Raw genomic sequence first — 15,840 nt, 5'->3', positions numbered from 1 at the left:
TGGGCATATCTCTCTTGTTGCATGTAAACAGTTATTGTAATGCAATGCTTACATGTATCCGTTGTTAGATATCTCTGGTGCCAAAAGTAGTGGCTGGAACATGAATTAACTAATTTACACAAAAGCTTCATTTCTTTGTATGCAAAGAACTCAAGTCTCTTTAGTTGTTCTACCCTATGATTATGTAATTCTAACTATGTTTTAGTACTAGCAAGTAGGATGCATTATTTTTATATCTCTTATAAACAGAGAAACTGGGGTACATATACCAAATACATCTGGATTGGTGTTTCTCCAACTTCAGTGTGTGTGCAAAGCATGTGGGGATTTTGTTAAATGCAGATTCTGATTGAGTTGGACTGGGGAGGGGCCTGAGATCCTGCCTTTCTAACAAGCTCCCAGGTGATGCCAAAGCTCTTGGTCCACAAGGTAACAGTGAGTGAGTTGAGCCAGATGGAATTTACTGTTCTCTCCTGCAAGTTAAGTCCAGAGATGAGCAGCTTACGCTGCTTTGGAGGTTCTGCTATGTTATCAGGGACCCAAGTTCCTTCTATCTCCTTTACTATCCCCGGTGTGCTTTACAACCCCAAGGTCTCCTCTTGTCCTAAGATGGCAGCTGCCACTCTGGCCATCACATTAATACTATAACCAGGAGAGAAGAGGAAGCACCAAGGACAAACAGGTGTATGGCTGGGCCAGTCCCACTATTGGAGTTTTCAGGAAGAGCTCCAATCAATAACCTTCACTGTGTAGGAAAAACTCACTTCTCCCTTGTTTCTCCTTCACTCCTACACTACTACCACAATCACACTTCTGACACCAGGCGTGTGATGTTTTCTCCCCCACACAAAGCAATTCTGTGATACCGGCTGGGCGTCCTACAATTTAACTTGGTTCTGACGCTATCTACCTGGAGATAGCATCAGATTTCAGAGGCCAAGGGCTCAGTTCTACACTACAAGACTGCTCACCCCCTGACTCCCCCAATTCAGACCCCAATCACAAGTCCAGGTTGTCACCTGTGCTTCTGACCAACTGACTATAAATTGGATGTTCCCATGACCCCCTCCTCAGTTTCCGTTAATTTTCTAGAATGGCTCACACAATTTACTTACTAGACTATGAGTTTATTACAAAGGATATTACTCAGAAACGGCCAGATGGAAGATACATGGGCAAGGTGTAGGGAAAGGGACTCGGAGTTCACATGCCTTCCCTGATCGCACGTCTCTCCTAGTACCTCCTAGGGCTCACCACACCAGAAGCTTTCCAAACCCCTACCTTTGGGGTTTTCATGGAGGCTTCATTACATAGGCATGATTGATCAAATCATTGGTTATCGGTGATGGATTCAACCTCCCAGTCTCTGTCCCCACCCCTGAGGTTAGGGGTGGGACTGAAAGTTCCAACCCTCTAATCACAGGGTTTGTTCCCCTGCAACCAGCCCCCATCCTTAGGTGTGGTCCAAAAGTCACCTCATTCACATAAACTCAGGTGTGGTTGAAGGGGGTTTCTTATGAATATCAAGACACCTTTATCACTTAGGAAATTTCAAGGGTTTTAGGAGCTCTGTGCCAGAAATGGGGATGAAAATCAAATATATATTTCTTAATATAAATCACAACACCACATTCACCTACATGTCAATGGCCAAAACAGCGTAGCCACCTGTGCAGAGGAAGATCGAAAATGTGGTTTATCAGCTGCGTACACTGCTGATAACACTGAATTGAGGTTCTCTTAGTAAGGAAGGAGGGGAAGTGGATGCCAGGCAGGTAGCAGCAGCCTCTAGTAAAGTCATATGAGATCATCATGGATCCCCTGTTAGTCACCCATAGCTTTAACCTCTGTTGTTACCCTGTTCAGGTACACATGAAAAGTCAGCTATCTTTGTGGCAAGTTCTGCCTTATATGCTCCCTGACTTCACTTCTTGACTGAAGCCATCATCATGCTTGGCTCTAAAACTTGAAGAAAGTTGGGGGGAATCAGCTCTTCATACTTCTGCTGCTTCACCTTTGGAATAACATTAATATTCAATGTTTCATTTGGTTCGGGCTTTTTTTACATTGGTTCTCAGGTGCTAGGGAAGCACTGTTACTGTGACATCAGCCGAGATGCTGGCTCAAGGATACTGTCAGGCCCTCCAGCTATTGTCCCTGAGGTTATGGCTTATAAATCAAGGAGTGAATCCAAAGGGGATGTGCCGTCTTCCCTACTCAGTGCCAATTCAGTTCATTCCTTGAGTAGAGTCACCCAAGGAGAAGAAATGCCAGGCCATTGATTTTCGCCTGAGCAATCACATTCTTTTCCTGACTCTTTGCCCAGGACCTCCAGGGAGAAGGCAGGGGCCAAGAAGCAATATACATTCCTGGGCTTCCCTGGTGGCGCAGTGGTTGAGAGTCCGCCTGCCGATGCAGGGGACACGGGTTCATGCCCCAGTCCGGGAAGATCCCACATGCCGCGGAGCAGCTGGGCCCGTGAGCCATGGCCGCTGAGCCTGCGCGTCTGGAGCCTGTGCTCTGCAATGGGAGAGGCCACAACAGTGAGAGGCCCGCGTACCGCAAAAACAAAACAAAAACAAAAACAAAAAACAAAAAAATATATACATTCCTGAAAGGGAGGTTTCTTGTGTGAATAAAATGATGCCACCTGTTGATGGCTCAAGGCAACAATAGAGGACACAGGTGGGCGGCTCTCCGAGATGCCTATCTCAAGGAGTTAACTCCTCCAAAATTTCAGTCTTCGGATAGTGAATAGCTATAGTGTGTTCATCTATTACTACTAGTGTTACTAGGACTTCATTCCTTAAAAATAATTTATGCAAATTAACCAAAAGTAGCTTTTATTTATAAATGTAATATGATCTATCTATCTGTATTTGTTCCATCATCAGATTTGGGTGGGGGATGGGAGAGGGGAAGAGAGTAGTCCATGAATCTATGTATGTGTCAAGCATTGTTATAAATCAAATGTTTTTCATATATACTTATTACTATTTTTCAAGTGCTCTAGATGTAGTTTTGAGTAATAAAATGCAAATTTATTTTTAAATGTGACTGAATTTTTAATTGAGAAAATATATTATGGCTAAAAGCAATGACTGGATACTAAACATACAACAACCATTATGTGACAATATGCCAAACTTTGAATATTAAACAGACATCCTTATACTTGGACATGTTGGGACCCTCTATTCTGTACTATCAGGGAATTAACATCTCTACACATTTTAGGGATTTTTTTTTTTTTTTTGTATTGAGTTGGATCTAAAAGTTGGTCTTTCTGTCCCATTCATCTCAAAGAATGTGGAGTAGATTGGTGGACCCTAGTAAAGGTATCTACAGCTGAGAAAAAAAAATGTTTAAAGTTTGGAAAGTCAAAGAAATTGATATCTGATTCCTTTTGGCCCATGAACCTGAATTTCACAAAGGATTTGCAGAGAAGCGTACTTCATACATTCATAAACTAGTTATTGAGTGTGTACCACTTACAAGGTATTGTTCTAGATGCCTAGAATACAACAGGGAATAAAAGAGACAAAAATGCCTACATTCCTGGAGGATAAGTCCTTTTTATGACTTGGTAGGTAAGAAAAAATGCTAACCAAGCACTCTTCATATGATGTTTCCCAGCTAAATCACCTCTTCAACTTGGGCAGTAAGGTGAAGACTTTAGGACCAGAAAATGTTTACACATGACTGAAGGATTCTACAAACCCATTGCTAAATCTTGGCATGCGATAGCCAGCTGTCATCTTATTCATTTATCCCTCAAAAAATAATAAAACTAACTCTGAACACCTAGAATCACTGGAAATCTCATCATCCCCCTCCAGAATGACGTTAGACACCATCAGATGAAATATTCATTTCTGAAAACAACACTAATTTTTTTTAAAAGTTCACCTTTATTCTCAGAAACTTGCTACAGACATTTTACTTTGAAAAGTATCCCATAGGGTCTTGTGAGGAAGTCCATGAGAGCCTTTCAGAGTGAGCAGTGACTTGGGGCAACTACCCTACATTCTACCCCATGGGGACTCCTGGCAGGAGTTCCAAGAGGTATTTTGGGATGATAGAGGATCCAGAGAGCTGGTTCTTGAATGGAAGAAAGAAAAGAAGAAAGAAAGAAAGAAAGAAAGGAAAGAAAGAAAGAAAGAAAGAAAGAAAGAAAGAAAGAAAGAAAGAAAGAAAGAAAGAAAGAAAGAAAGAGAGAGAGAAAGAAAGAGAGAGAGAGAGAGAGAGAAAGAAAGAAAGAAAGAAAGAAAGAGAGAGAGAGAAAGAAAGAGAGAGAGAGAGAGAGAAAGAAAGAAAGAAAGAAAGAAAGAAAGAGAGAAAGAAAGAAAGAAAGAAAGAGAGAGAGAAAGAAAGAGAGAGAGAGAGAGAAAGAAAGAAAGAAAGAAAGAAAGAGAGAGAGAGAAAGAAAGAAAGAGAGAGAGAAAGAAAGAAAGGAAGGAAGGAAGAAAGGAAAGAAGGAAGGAAGAAAGAAAGAGAGAAACAAAGAGAGAAACAAAGAGAGAAACAAAGGGAGAGAGAAACAAAGGGAGAGAGAAAGAGAGAGAGAAAGAGAAAGAAAGAAAGGAAGGAAGGAAGGAAAGAAGAAAGAAAGAGAGAAAGAAAGAAAGAAAGAAAAAGAAGAAAGAAAGAAAGGAGGAAAGAAAGAAAGGAAGAAAGAAAGAAAGGAAGAAAGACTTGAGGTTCAGGGACAAATACATGACCAGCCCATTAATTAACATAGTATCAGTCATCAACCATAGAAGGAAGAATGACAAACAGTTCATAGAAAATAGGTTTGTTGCCCACTAGCTTCTCCCATACTTAAAGACATTCATTTTTTATTTTTATTTTTAAAAAAAATTTTTTAACATCTTTATTGGAGTATAATTGCTCTACAATGGTGTGTTAGTTTCTGCTTTATAACAAAGTGAATCAGCTATACATATACATATATCCCCATATCTCACCCCTCTTGCATCTCCCTCCCACCCTCCCTATCCCACCCCACTAGGTGGTCACAAAGCTCCGAGCTGATCTCCCTGTGCTATATGGCTGCTTCCCACTAGCTATTTTACATTTGGTAGTGTATATATGTTTTAAAGACATTCTTCATCCCCACCCTGAAGTCCCCGCCCTATTGCCAAAGAATGTAGATGTAACTACCCCAGTGCTGAACAGGCCAGGCCTTGGGCTAGGCCTGGGGATACAGGAGCCCAAAACAAAAGATGGGTCTTCCCTCAGAGAATTTTCATTCCCTGCTGTCTCTTCAGGGATGACCCTCCTGGGATGTCCCCAATTCCAGCCCTGCCTAACTCCCCTTCCCGCCACCTCCCCTGCCCCCCACCCCACCCTTGCATCTAGAGAGCTCCCCTTTACTTTCTGTGCTGACGTTTCAGACATGATTTCATTCAGGGAAAAAAAATGTTCTGGTTTTAAATAATATTATTGAGGGACTTCCCTGGTGGTGCAGTAGTTAAGAATCCATCTGCCAATGCAGGGAACACGGGTTCAAGCCCTGGTCCAGGAAGATCCCACATGCCATGGAGCAACTAAGCCCGTGTGCCACAACAATTGAGCCTGAGCTCTAGAGCCCGCGAGTCACAACTAGTGAGCCCGCATGCACAACTACTGAAGCCCGTGCGCCTAGAGCCCGCGCTCCGCAACAAGAGGAGCCACCGCAATGAGAAGCCTGCGCACCGCTACGAAGAGTAGCCCCTGCTTGCCACAACTAGAGAAAGCCCCCGCGCAGCAACAAAGACCCAACACAGCCAAAACTTAAAATAAATTAAAAAAATTTTTTTAAACTGTAAAAAAAAAAAAAAAAAGATCATCTGAAATGTCTTTTAAAAAAATATGCTATTGAAAGCCTCTGGTCTTTTTTATAACCCTTGGATTTGAAGGATATATATACACACATAGTGTTTTCATAGATAATATAATATATAAATATAAATAATATTGTACATAATATATAACAATAGTGTTATTTATAATAATACATCAGGACACAACAGTAATTCTGAGCCAAAGTGGACACTGCAGGCCACACCTGTGGAAGGGCCCACATGCACTGCCCTGGCCTGACACTGGTGAGGAGCAAGGTGGTGTTGAACCCCTGGATGAAGTCTCATGACAAGAAGCGGAGTGGTGGATGTACACTGGGCTCTGGGACTGCTTTGTATTTTTGCCTGATTTTTTTTTAATCAACCTGATTTGAATGGACAGATTTCCAGGTTTTAATTATACATCCCCACCCCACCCCTGGAGGGCTTTGGGAGAACCCTCTCTTGGGTTGCCACCACAAGTTCCTTTCTGTCATTATGACAGTCAAGGAGAAGCTGGGAGACTTTATGAATCTTTTTTAAAGTCCATCCAGATGGTTTCCTGCTGGGAGGTACTTTTGCCGTGTCTGGATTGTTCTGGGCAATCCAGGACCTCCTAGAGGGCCAGTACCTAAGATAGGACACCCTATTTCTACTGACAGTGGTGATCCTTCTTCTCCCAAGGCTGGGCCTTATAACTCAAGGAGGTGTTTGAGGTTGGGCTTCTCTTACCTTCTCATTCTGCCAGGGTACATATTGGACACCATATTGAATTTAGATACTGACAACAGAGGCCCATAATCACCATATTCCAAGTTTCATTCACTTTTTTTTCCCCTCCCCTCATCAACTTTTAAAAGCATATTTCCCTACAGAACAAAGGAGCACCTCTGACAAAGGAGCACCACCTCCATCAGCCACAGGAAGTGACAACTCCCTTAGTCCCCAGCCTGGCCACAGCCCATCCTCACTCATGGCCCAACGTCATTTTGCCCTTGCATAACCTCATTGGTCAGCCTCATCCCTAGACTCCAAGAGGCCCCTCCAGAATGCCTGCAGACCACTTTTTTTCTGGGAGTGACTAAACAGAGCTTAATCAGGCCCAGATGAGCTTTGTTTCTTGGAGGGGGCTTGTCCCGGTTGGTCCCAGGATAAGCCCCAGGCTATAAGGCCCAAGTTTAAATCGTGGGTATACAACTTACTTTGAGTAAGTGTGAAATATCTTTGGACCCTGTATTCTTATCTACAAAATAAAGATTAAAAGTAGTCCTTACTTCCAAGGGTTGCTTGAGGGTTTGAATGAGTGAGTGTGCTATATATTGAAGCTATACCTGACACATAACAAGTCATCAATAAATATTAGATATTGCTGTCTTGGCCAGTGCTGGTATTGACATTGGCTTTGCCAAACTCATTCATCCATCTGCTTATTTAAAATGTATTTAGGGAATTCCCTGGTCCCGGCACTTCCACTGCAGGGGGCCCCGGGTTCGATCCCTGGCTGGGCAACTAAAATCCCACAAGCCGCGTCGCACGGCCGAAAAACAAAACCAAAAAAATGTATTTATTGAGCACCTACAATAAGCCAGCTGTTATGATCAGCCGAAAATTAAGGACAGCCATTTTACATAAATTATAAATACATATACAGATTCTAAAGTGTTAGTTTTTCTGAAGGTTTTTTTTAGCATGATAAAGCCTGCAAAAAACCTGGAGTTTTAAAATGCTCACCTCTCAGTTTCCTGGTTTTAAAGTTTTATTTCCTGTTAGGAAAGCCTCTGGTAGCCAACCCACCATGACTTTTGAGAGCAAATTTTCACTGTCAGCCTCAAGAGGACCGAGTTAGGAAATTCACGGCAGGACTTTTAAAATTTTGTTTCCAAATTAGATTTTCCAAAATGTAGACATGATTTTTGTCCACATTTATATTCCCCTCTATTGAGATGAGTACTGTCTAAAATGAGACGTATAAAAATAAAAGGTAAAAAGATATTTAAAAAACAGACATTATATCTGGACAGATTTACTGCTCTGGCAGCTGGTCTGGGGGGAGGAGGGAGTCCCCACTCCTGGCCTTCAAGGGACTCTCACGATTATGAAGTCAGGCCCTAGAGGGATGTGACGGGGTTCAAATCCCAGCTTCTGCCATTCTTCCCAGATGACCTTAGGCAAGTTGCTGACTCTATGCTCCTGTTTTCCTGAGCTATACAGGTGGGAAATAAAAATACCTACCCTGCAAGATTGTTATGAGGCTGAAATGAAGTAATACATCTATCTAAAGCATCAGTAAATGTGTAATAAATGTTAGCTGTCAATGCCAGCCACTGATCAATAATTCTTCCCCATGAGCCAGTCTTGTAGATAGATTTCCTCCTAAAAAGAAATCTTTACTTTTTTAAAAAGATTACCAGGTAATGTCAACTGTCCTATCCTGACCCTCACTCTACCCCTGCTTATGTCCTCATTTGTCATTTTTGTTGAAACCTGGGGCCTAGTATGTGCTGTTTGTACGATAGTTTTCATCTCCCCTTCCTCCATTCCCTATCCCTGAACCTAGCCCACCTCCCCCTACCCCACTCATTCCTCATTGCTGGTGTCAACCAGAAAAATCTAAATGTATCAGGAAACTTCTTTCAGTAAATTATCTGAAAACCCACTCTTCTGAACCACAGGGGCATTTGATTAAAGTGGGTTTCTTACCAAACCAAACTTGGGTCTGCTTGCCCACTTGCAGTAAAATCAATCTACTGACCCCAGGTTGTGGTGAAGGAAAGGGCAGCGTTTATTGCAGGGCGCCAGGCAAGGAGTCCAGACAGCTAGTGTTTAAAAGACCCAAACTCCCTGAAGACTTTCAGGGAAAGATTTTTAAAGACAGGGTGAGGGAGGGAGGTTGTGGAATGTGTGGTCAGCTCGTGGACACTCTTCTGATTGGTTGGTGGTGAGGTAATCGGTAGTCAGCATCATCAATCTTCTGGTTCCAACCAGTCTGGGGTCTACATGCTTGTGGGCAGCATACAGTTAACTTCTTCGACCTGGTGGGGGCAGAGGGTGAGGTTCAGTATCTATCAGACAGCTCAAAGAACATGACTCAGAATATTCTCTATAGCCCTTGAGGAGGAATGAAAGGTCCTTGACTTTGTTTAATGGCTAAACTATTATTATTTTGTATTCTGACTGTTTTCCTTTCTTTCTGCATTTTCTCACTTCTCTGTTTAAATATATTCTTTGACTAAAGATTTTCTACAGACAAAAGGCAGGCGGAGGAGGGCCTGGGGGGAGGTCAGTTGTGGGAAGGCACCATAGGGTCCTGCTCAGTTACAAATTCTGATATCAAACATTTTATTCATGATGAATTCATAAGAAAATTATAATGAGATTCCTCTCTGATAGTTCTGCCTTTGTATTCCATTTCCAGGCTCAAAAGTCTCAGATTTCTTCTCTCAGTCCTCGTACATTTAAGCACTCTCTATGGTGTTTCTTCTCCACAGATGTTCTGCTCATATTCTTAGTGTTTTCCAGGTTGGACAAATAAAGTTCATTTATTAATTGTCCCATGTCAGCTGCTCCACAGTGAATTCCACTTGCATCTATCAGTGAGTAGATTTAATCAAGTTGTATATTTGGACATTGCCTTTCATTAATCCATCTTAAACTCTATATTGAAGGTAAAAAATAATGCATTTGGGGCTTCCCTGGTGGCGCAGTGGTTGAGAGTCCGCCTGCCGATGCAGGGGACACGAGTTTGTGCCCCGGTCCGGGAAGATCCCACATGCCGCGGAGCGGCTGGGCCCGTGAGCCATGGCCGCTGAGCCTGCGCGTCCAGAGCCTGTGCTCCGCAACGGGAGAGGAGACGCCACAACAGTGAGAGGCCCGCGTACAGCAAAATAAATAAATAAATAAATAATAATGCATTTGGTGACATCCTCACCATCTGATTTGAGGACACATATGCAGGTGACACAGTGGTTAGGAACACAGTCTGGCTGGGTCTGAAGCATAGCCCCAACCCACTTGCATTGCAAAGTAATATTAGGCAAACTGTTTAACCTCTTTGTGCCTCAGTATGTTGTGAGGATTAAGTGAGTTAATATACGCAAATATATTACACATTATATATAACAAATACAAATACATTACACATGTTTATCACGTGTCAGGTATTCTCTCGAGTGAGATACATATATATGCCATCATTTTTGTCAATTTAAAATTGTCTGTTTAGTGCACTGTTTAGATGGACACTTCACTTAAGTAATAATAAACTGTTGTTTTATCTTTTCTGTCTTTATTTTTTCCGTAACCCTAAGAACAGGGATTGTGGTTGGGAACAGAGGCAGGTTTGGGACGAGCAGCAGAGTAGAGATGGGGAAAGGTGCGGGGTTTGAGGTATGAATGAGGCACATGTTTATTCGGTAGTTTTGTCAAAGTGCTACTAGGAGAGAAAATGAGACATGAGTTGATCTTTCTGTCGTGCACATTACTCAGAATTTTTTCCCTGAAAGTTTGATTTTTTGATTTTTTCCCCAGGCCAAAATGTCCCAGAGTCAAAATAGCTGCACCAAGAAGACCTCATCAAAATGTCACGTGCCCCATTCTTTAACAGGCGTGGTACTGTTATAGTGTGAAAGTATGAAGTTGAAATGGGTAGATTCAGAAACCCACAGCCTAGTGCGGGCCCACGTGTGAGTGTACATGCTGGTGCAAAAGGCTGGGAGCAGAGCATGCCCCAGACTGGGCCATCAGCAAAAGCTCCAAGACCTAGAAAGTCTAAACACAGGCTTCCCTTAGACCAGCTTATTTTATGAATGCGTCAATAATTTTTTTAATATTCCTAAACGGAGTGTATTTATAAAATGGGTTAAAATGTATCGTATGTCTTTCAGAATTGCAGTGCCTTTTATTCCAGTCTGAAGTTTGATTCCCTTTTTTCATCCCAATGTTTGCAGGTTTTACGTGTGTAATTCTGAGTGAAGTTGCTGAGTGAAGTAGGTGCTCAGAAATGGTTTTACCCTCTGGGACTGTGGCCTAAATTGTTTACAGGCTCCAATCTACTAAAAACAAACAAACAAAGGGAAACAAGTACCTCCATGAGAAAGAGCCCCGAGGCTCTGCCTCTCCTTCTTGAGCCTCAATTCTATGCCAAGGCCATCCTCTCAGAAGTCCTAATTTGCAGGAAAAAGCCAGATCTTGGATTTCTTCCTCCACACCACCCTCTACACCCAGCAGAACCTGATTTAATGACAGCTTCCTGAGGAAGTTCAAATAGTTAGAATAGACATCTTCTGATTGGAGGAGGTGTGTTCATGTGTACTTGGAGGAGGGACAGGGAGACCCTTATGTTCATTTCACTTCCCAGCTTGGCTTCTAAGGGCCTCCAGAGAACCCCACAAGTCACTGAGTATTGAAAACCACTCTCCTAAATACTGCCTGCTTTTTGCACAGGACTGTTGTCAGGATCAAAATGAGATTCTGCCATGAAAGCAAAGGAAAAAGGATTCGAAGGATTAACAGATTCTTCCTTTGTTCAGAGTTCTTTGTACAATTACAGGCAAGGAAACCAACAATAAAATGCCTATCTCCCGACAAGACTAATAGCTGCGTGAAGGCAAAGTATATGCCTTTCCTCTGCACCTTTGTACCAGGTAAAGCCTTAGTAAATATTTGTTGACTCTAAAAGAACATAGCATACTATCCCAGCACATGTAGTAAAATGTACTTTCAAGCCCCAGGGAAGGTCTCAGTGATTAAGCTGGAAGGTCTTCCAAAGGATCATCTGTAAAACGCAAAATGCATACTAAAGCCAACATTTGTTGAGTGTTTCTACCAGGCAGGTGAGATTCTAAGTTCTTTACATGCTTGTAACACCTGGGAGGAATATCTAATTATTATATTCCCTTTTAGATGAGAAAATTGAGACATAGAGATGTTAAGTAACTTGCCCAAAGTCATACAGCTAATGGGTGTCAGAGTTTGGTTTCAAACAGGAAGGTCTTGCATCAAAGCCTAGTTTCTCAACCACTAAACCTCAGCAAAATAAAAGCAGATGCTGGTCACTGGCTCCTGGAGCCCATTTCCCTTGATGGGGGTCCTCTGTTCAACCCAGACAAAACCGGAAGAATTCTTGGTTCCAATTGCATTCAACCAGTCAACTCTACCCTTTTGAAAATGCAAAAACAGAAGCTCAGATGTATAAATTGTCTTGCAACAATTTGTCAGGCAACTAGCTGAGGTAGGCTGGTACCACTGCAGTCACTGAACTATTTAGTATCTAAATTATCACAGGGTCTCAGCTTCAGGATCTAAATATGTTTGGGGAAGTGAATGAATGTCTTGAATTTCATTTAGGTCTTCTGGAAGCCACCATCACTGCTTGGTATACAAAACCCAAGCTTCACAGTCCTTCTATTTGTAACTAGAGGCAGGATTTTTACTTATCTAGGGCAAAGGACTCACATGGGGCACGCGTTAAACTTTGCAAATTTCCCAAATTATCTCAGATTCAAGTTCACCAGGCCTGAAGTTTTTAGCTTTTTTAGCTAGCAAACCAAGTGATTCCAGTATCAGAAAGACACTGCCCTGAATTTGGAAGGGATACTTCTTATCTGCCTAAGGCTTGGCTAAATAGAAAGAACTTGTGTGTTTTCTTTTTAAAGAAACCAGGACAAGTCTCCTTATTCCTCCCTGGCCTGAAGCAGCACACAGCTCAGCTCCCCCTGTGACTCAGTCCCCTTCTCCATCGTTTGGCTGGGCTCCTGGGAAAGGCCACACCACTGAGAGGGAGCCCCACAGCATCCTGCATCCAGCCCTCATTCATCCTACACATGTGCCAGGTTTGAATGCATCCCAGACAAGCTGGGATTCAGTTTGCAAGGCCCGGTTTCCATCCCCCGCTGGTGCCAACAGCTCACTGTAGTCATAACCCTCTGGATTCCTTCAGAGGAAGCCACTTATCTACTACACTTCCTTTGTTCTTCAAGGCTCTATCTTGGCATCTCCGCCAAGGACATGTTTTGGCTGGATCCACTACCCTGGCCTCTGCATGTCTCTGGGAAGCTGAGCTAAGAGAAACATGACCCAGGAGGTAGAAGGAGAGGGGCGGGGGGGCTGTCTGCTTGAATGCAGGACCCTACAAGGGAAATGTGCTCCAGGGACCAGGTGCTCATTGGACCAGTGACCAGCATCTTCCCAAGATTACCGTGAGCCTCCCTCAACCTTTTCAGAGACCGGACTGCTGGCCAGAGCAAGGACATGCCAGCCTTCTCGAGATCTCTGGTTAACTTCTCCCTGTGCAACAGGAGAGAGGTAGGAGTGAGGGGTCTTCTTGTCTCTGTTAAAGAGGGTCAATGTACAGTGCATTCTGTGCTGACTCTGTTTGGGTTCTGCAGTGGGAGCTGAAACTTACAGGCCACAGCCTTCATTGACAATGAATAGCTACGGTGAATATGGCTGCTCCCCCAAGTGCTTGTACAGCATAATCAATCATGTGCGACTCTGCAGATGTCACATCTACTCAGGAAAGTCCTGCACATCATTTTAAGTCCGGTTCCAATCTCTCTCCTCTCAGATACCTCCTCTGACCCCTAGAGGTTCCTTCAGCTAGCGGTGATTATCGCATGGCTTGCTCAGGTATTTTATATGTGGTGGTACCTTCCCAATATCTTCTAGAGAAGAGAAGGAGTGTCTTTTTCACCTTTCCATTCACCATAGCATCCAAAATTGAGCCTTACATGCAGTAGGTACTCAATAAAAGTTACATTAATAACAGCCTTGTGTAGAGGAGAAGAGACTCAGTCATGTGCACTATAATATTCAGCATTTATTTACTGGCAGAGAGACAAGTGAAAAAGGAATTGGTCGGATTGTTTAATTTGGAGCCCTTCTAAACATATACTAAGTGAAACATCCACTGAAACAATAACCTGGTTTAATGATAATGAACTTTGACTCCGTGATAACCGATTACCCTTAAAACCATCCTGGATTTGTTTCCCTACAGAAGAGCTGGAGACTGAGCACAGTTCCGTGAAACATTCCTTAGAGAGATTTCTCAGCACTAAATAAAAGAGTGGCTTCTTAAAGTTGCAAAAGAAGTCCAGCTGTTAGTTTTGGCCGGGGACAAGCACTGAGCTGGCTCCAATCGGAGATGGCAGGAAAAGGTAAACATGGCTGTATGATGTCACTGAAATGGCCTTATTTTCATCAGAAGCTAAATTCAAATACCCTCAGGGAGATGGGTTGTTTTGTTTTGTTTTGAATTACTACAGCTTTCTAAAATTCATTTTTACCTCTGTAGGTGGGGGAATTGTCCAATGGATTCCAAGTTCCATGAAGAGAAGCTTGGAAACCTGTACTCCTCTGGGTGCCTGGAAAGAGTGCTCACCAATGACTGTGAAGCAATAGATTCGCAGTCTGAGCCCTGCTTCCTGTACCATATCTTGACTGGTATGTCTTTCAAAAGGCAATGAGGTTCTGGATTCAAGTGTGGTAAATCAGAGGTGGCACTTGGTTCTCAGCAGAGTCAAGGGATCCAGACCAGAGAACTCAGTATTTCTAGTGACTAAAGAAATTGTAGGTCAGCTTTCGAAATGAGAAGAAACTCTAAGAAGAGTAGTGAGGGTGCAGGGTCCCCCCAAAGTATCTCCTTTCTCACCCATCACCCCCCAACACATACACGTAGGTCTACTCCACCTCTCTCCAAAACCCAAATCCATCTTGTGTAAGCAGTCTGGGGATCCTAACTTTAGAAAGAGAGCTAATCCAGATTATCATGTCAATTCTCCCACCCATGTTCACAGAACAGGGACTGGGGGTCTCAAAGCAAAGCAGAGCTGGGGCAGATTTGGCAAAACATTCATCTGCCAAGGTAAGACCTGATGATGCTATCATCAGACACTGCCTGGTTTACAGAATGGGTTAACTGAGTGGAATAGGAAGTCAACTCTCTGAATTCAAATCCTGCTGCTGCCACTCCTCTGATTCTGCTTTTTTGTGCTTTAGTTTTTTCCTTCATAAAATGTGATTACAAATCCTAACCTCATGGGACTCTCTAAAGGATTAAATGAAGTATTCCTTGTAAAGTGCTTAACATGGAAAGAGTTTAATAAATGTTGAATTATGTTATTTCTTACTTGGTCTTAAAGGAAAGTTTAATTTTCCTCCATAATGCAAGGATGGATTGATCTCTCAACTGAGAGTGATCTTGCCTTTCTATGCTCCTAGTTTCTGGTCGTCTCTTTTAGTGATTCGGACTAGTATTTTAGTCCTACTGTAATAGGGGGGTTAGATGTTCACAAACTATTCCAGGGAGAGCCAAGCTTTATACAACTTGGATAACACAAACCACTGTGTTAGTTGCTGTGGAAAACACACAATAAGCATTTAATCAATGTTTTAATTAAATTATCTCCTAGTTTCAACAAGAAGGAGGTAAATGTAGCACCCTGGGCACAGTGGCTATAATAATCACATCATAGATGGCTTTATCTATGTGAAAGATTCTAACACTGTGACAAGAATCCAGTTGTCCTTTGGCTTTGTTAAACTGTATAAGTGTGATACATTCAAATTCGTTTCAAACAGTACAGTGATGTACATTCTACACACACAACACCTGAATCTGAGTGAATGGAAAAGTGGAAACTGAAATTTTAATTTGGTTAATGGTGATATAAAGTTTTCAGTTTTGTCACATAGCACTTGCACTTGTTACTTATGTAAATAGTCATTTTTCTCTCTCTCTGTTAGAGAAGCAGCTTGAAGACAGGAAGAAGAACATGGACTTTAATTCACAAATAAGCATGATTATACCCTGATATATCAGGACACTAGGTTCAAAGATATGGAGGGACTTTCTCCATATCTTTGAGCCAGGATGCAAGTCTCAGAAAAAAGTGTTTTAAGTGAGGCAATGTTTTTGAAAGTACTTTGCGAGCAGCAAAGTACAAAACAGCATCTTGTAAACCACAGGCATTTAATAAGCAGCTACTCTGCCCTAGTGGCCATTTGGGCACTGTAGGTT

At 42.5% G+C, this 15,840-nt stretch overlaps 1 protein-coding gene across 1 annotated transcript in view; it reads right to left on the bottom strand.

Moving 5' to 3' along the window:
- Nucleotides 1-8,594: 8,594 nt before the first annotated feature.
- Nucleotides 8,595-15,840, bottom strand: part of SNX18 (sorting nexin 18) — a 90,935-nt gene continuing 83,689 nt past the window's right edge. Inside the window, exon 2 of the mRNA XM_067730674.1 lies at nt 8,595-8,854. Within this exon, the coding sequence (XP_067586775.1) occupies nt 8,841-8,854 (14 nt within the window). The 3' untranslated portion in view covers nt 8,595-8,840. The remainder of the gene's footprint in view (nt 8,855-15,840) is intronic.

Source organism: Pseudorca crassidens, chromosome 3 (genome assembly GCF_039906515.1).
Source record: "Pseudorca crassidens isolate mPseCra1 chromosome 3, mPseCra1.hap1, whole genome shotgun sequence".
Lineage (NCBI taxonomy): Eukaryota > Metazoa > Chordata > Mammalia > Artiodactyla > Delphinidae > Pseudorca > Pseudorca crassidens.
This window is presented reverse-complemented; position numbering and strand designations above follow the sequence as displayed.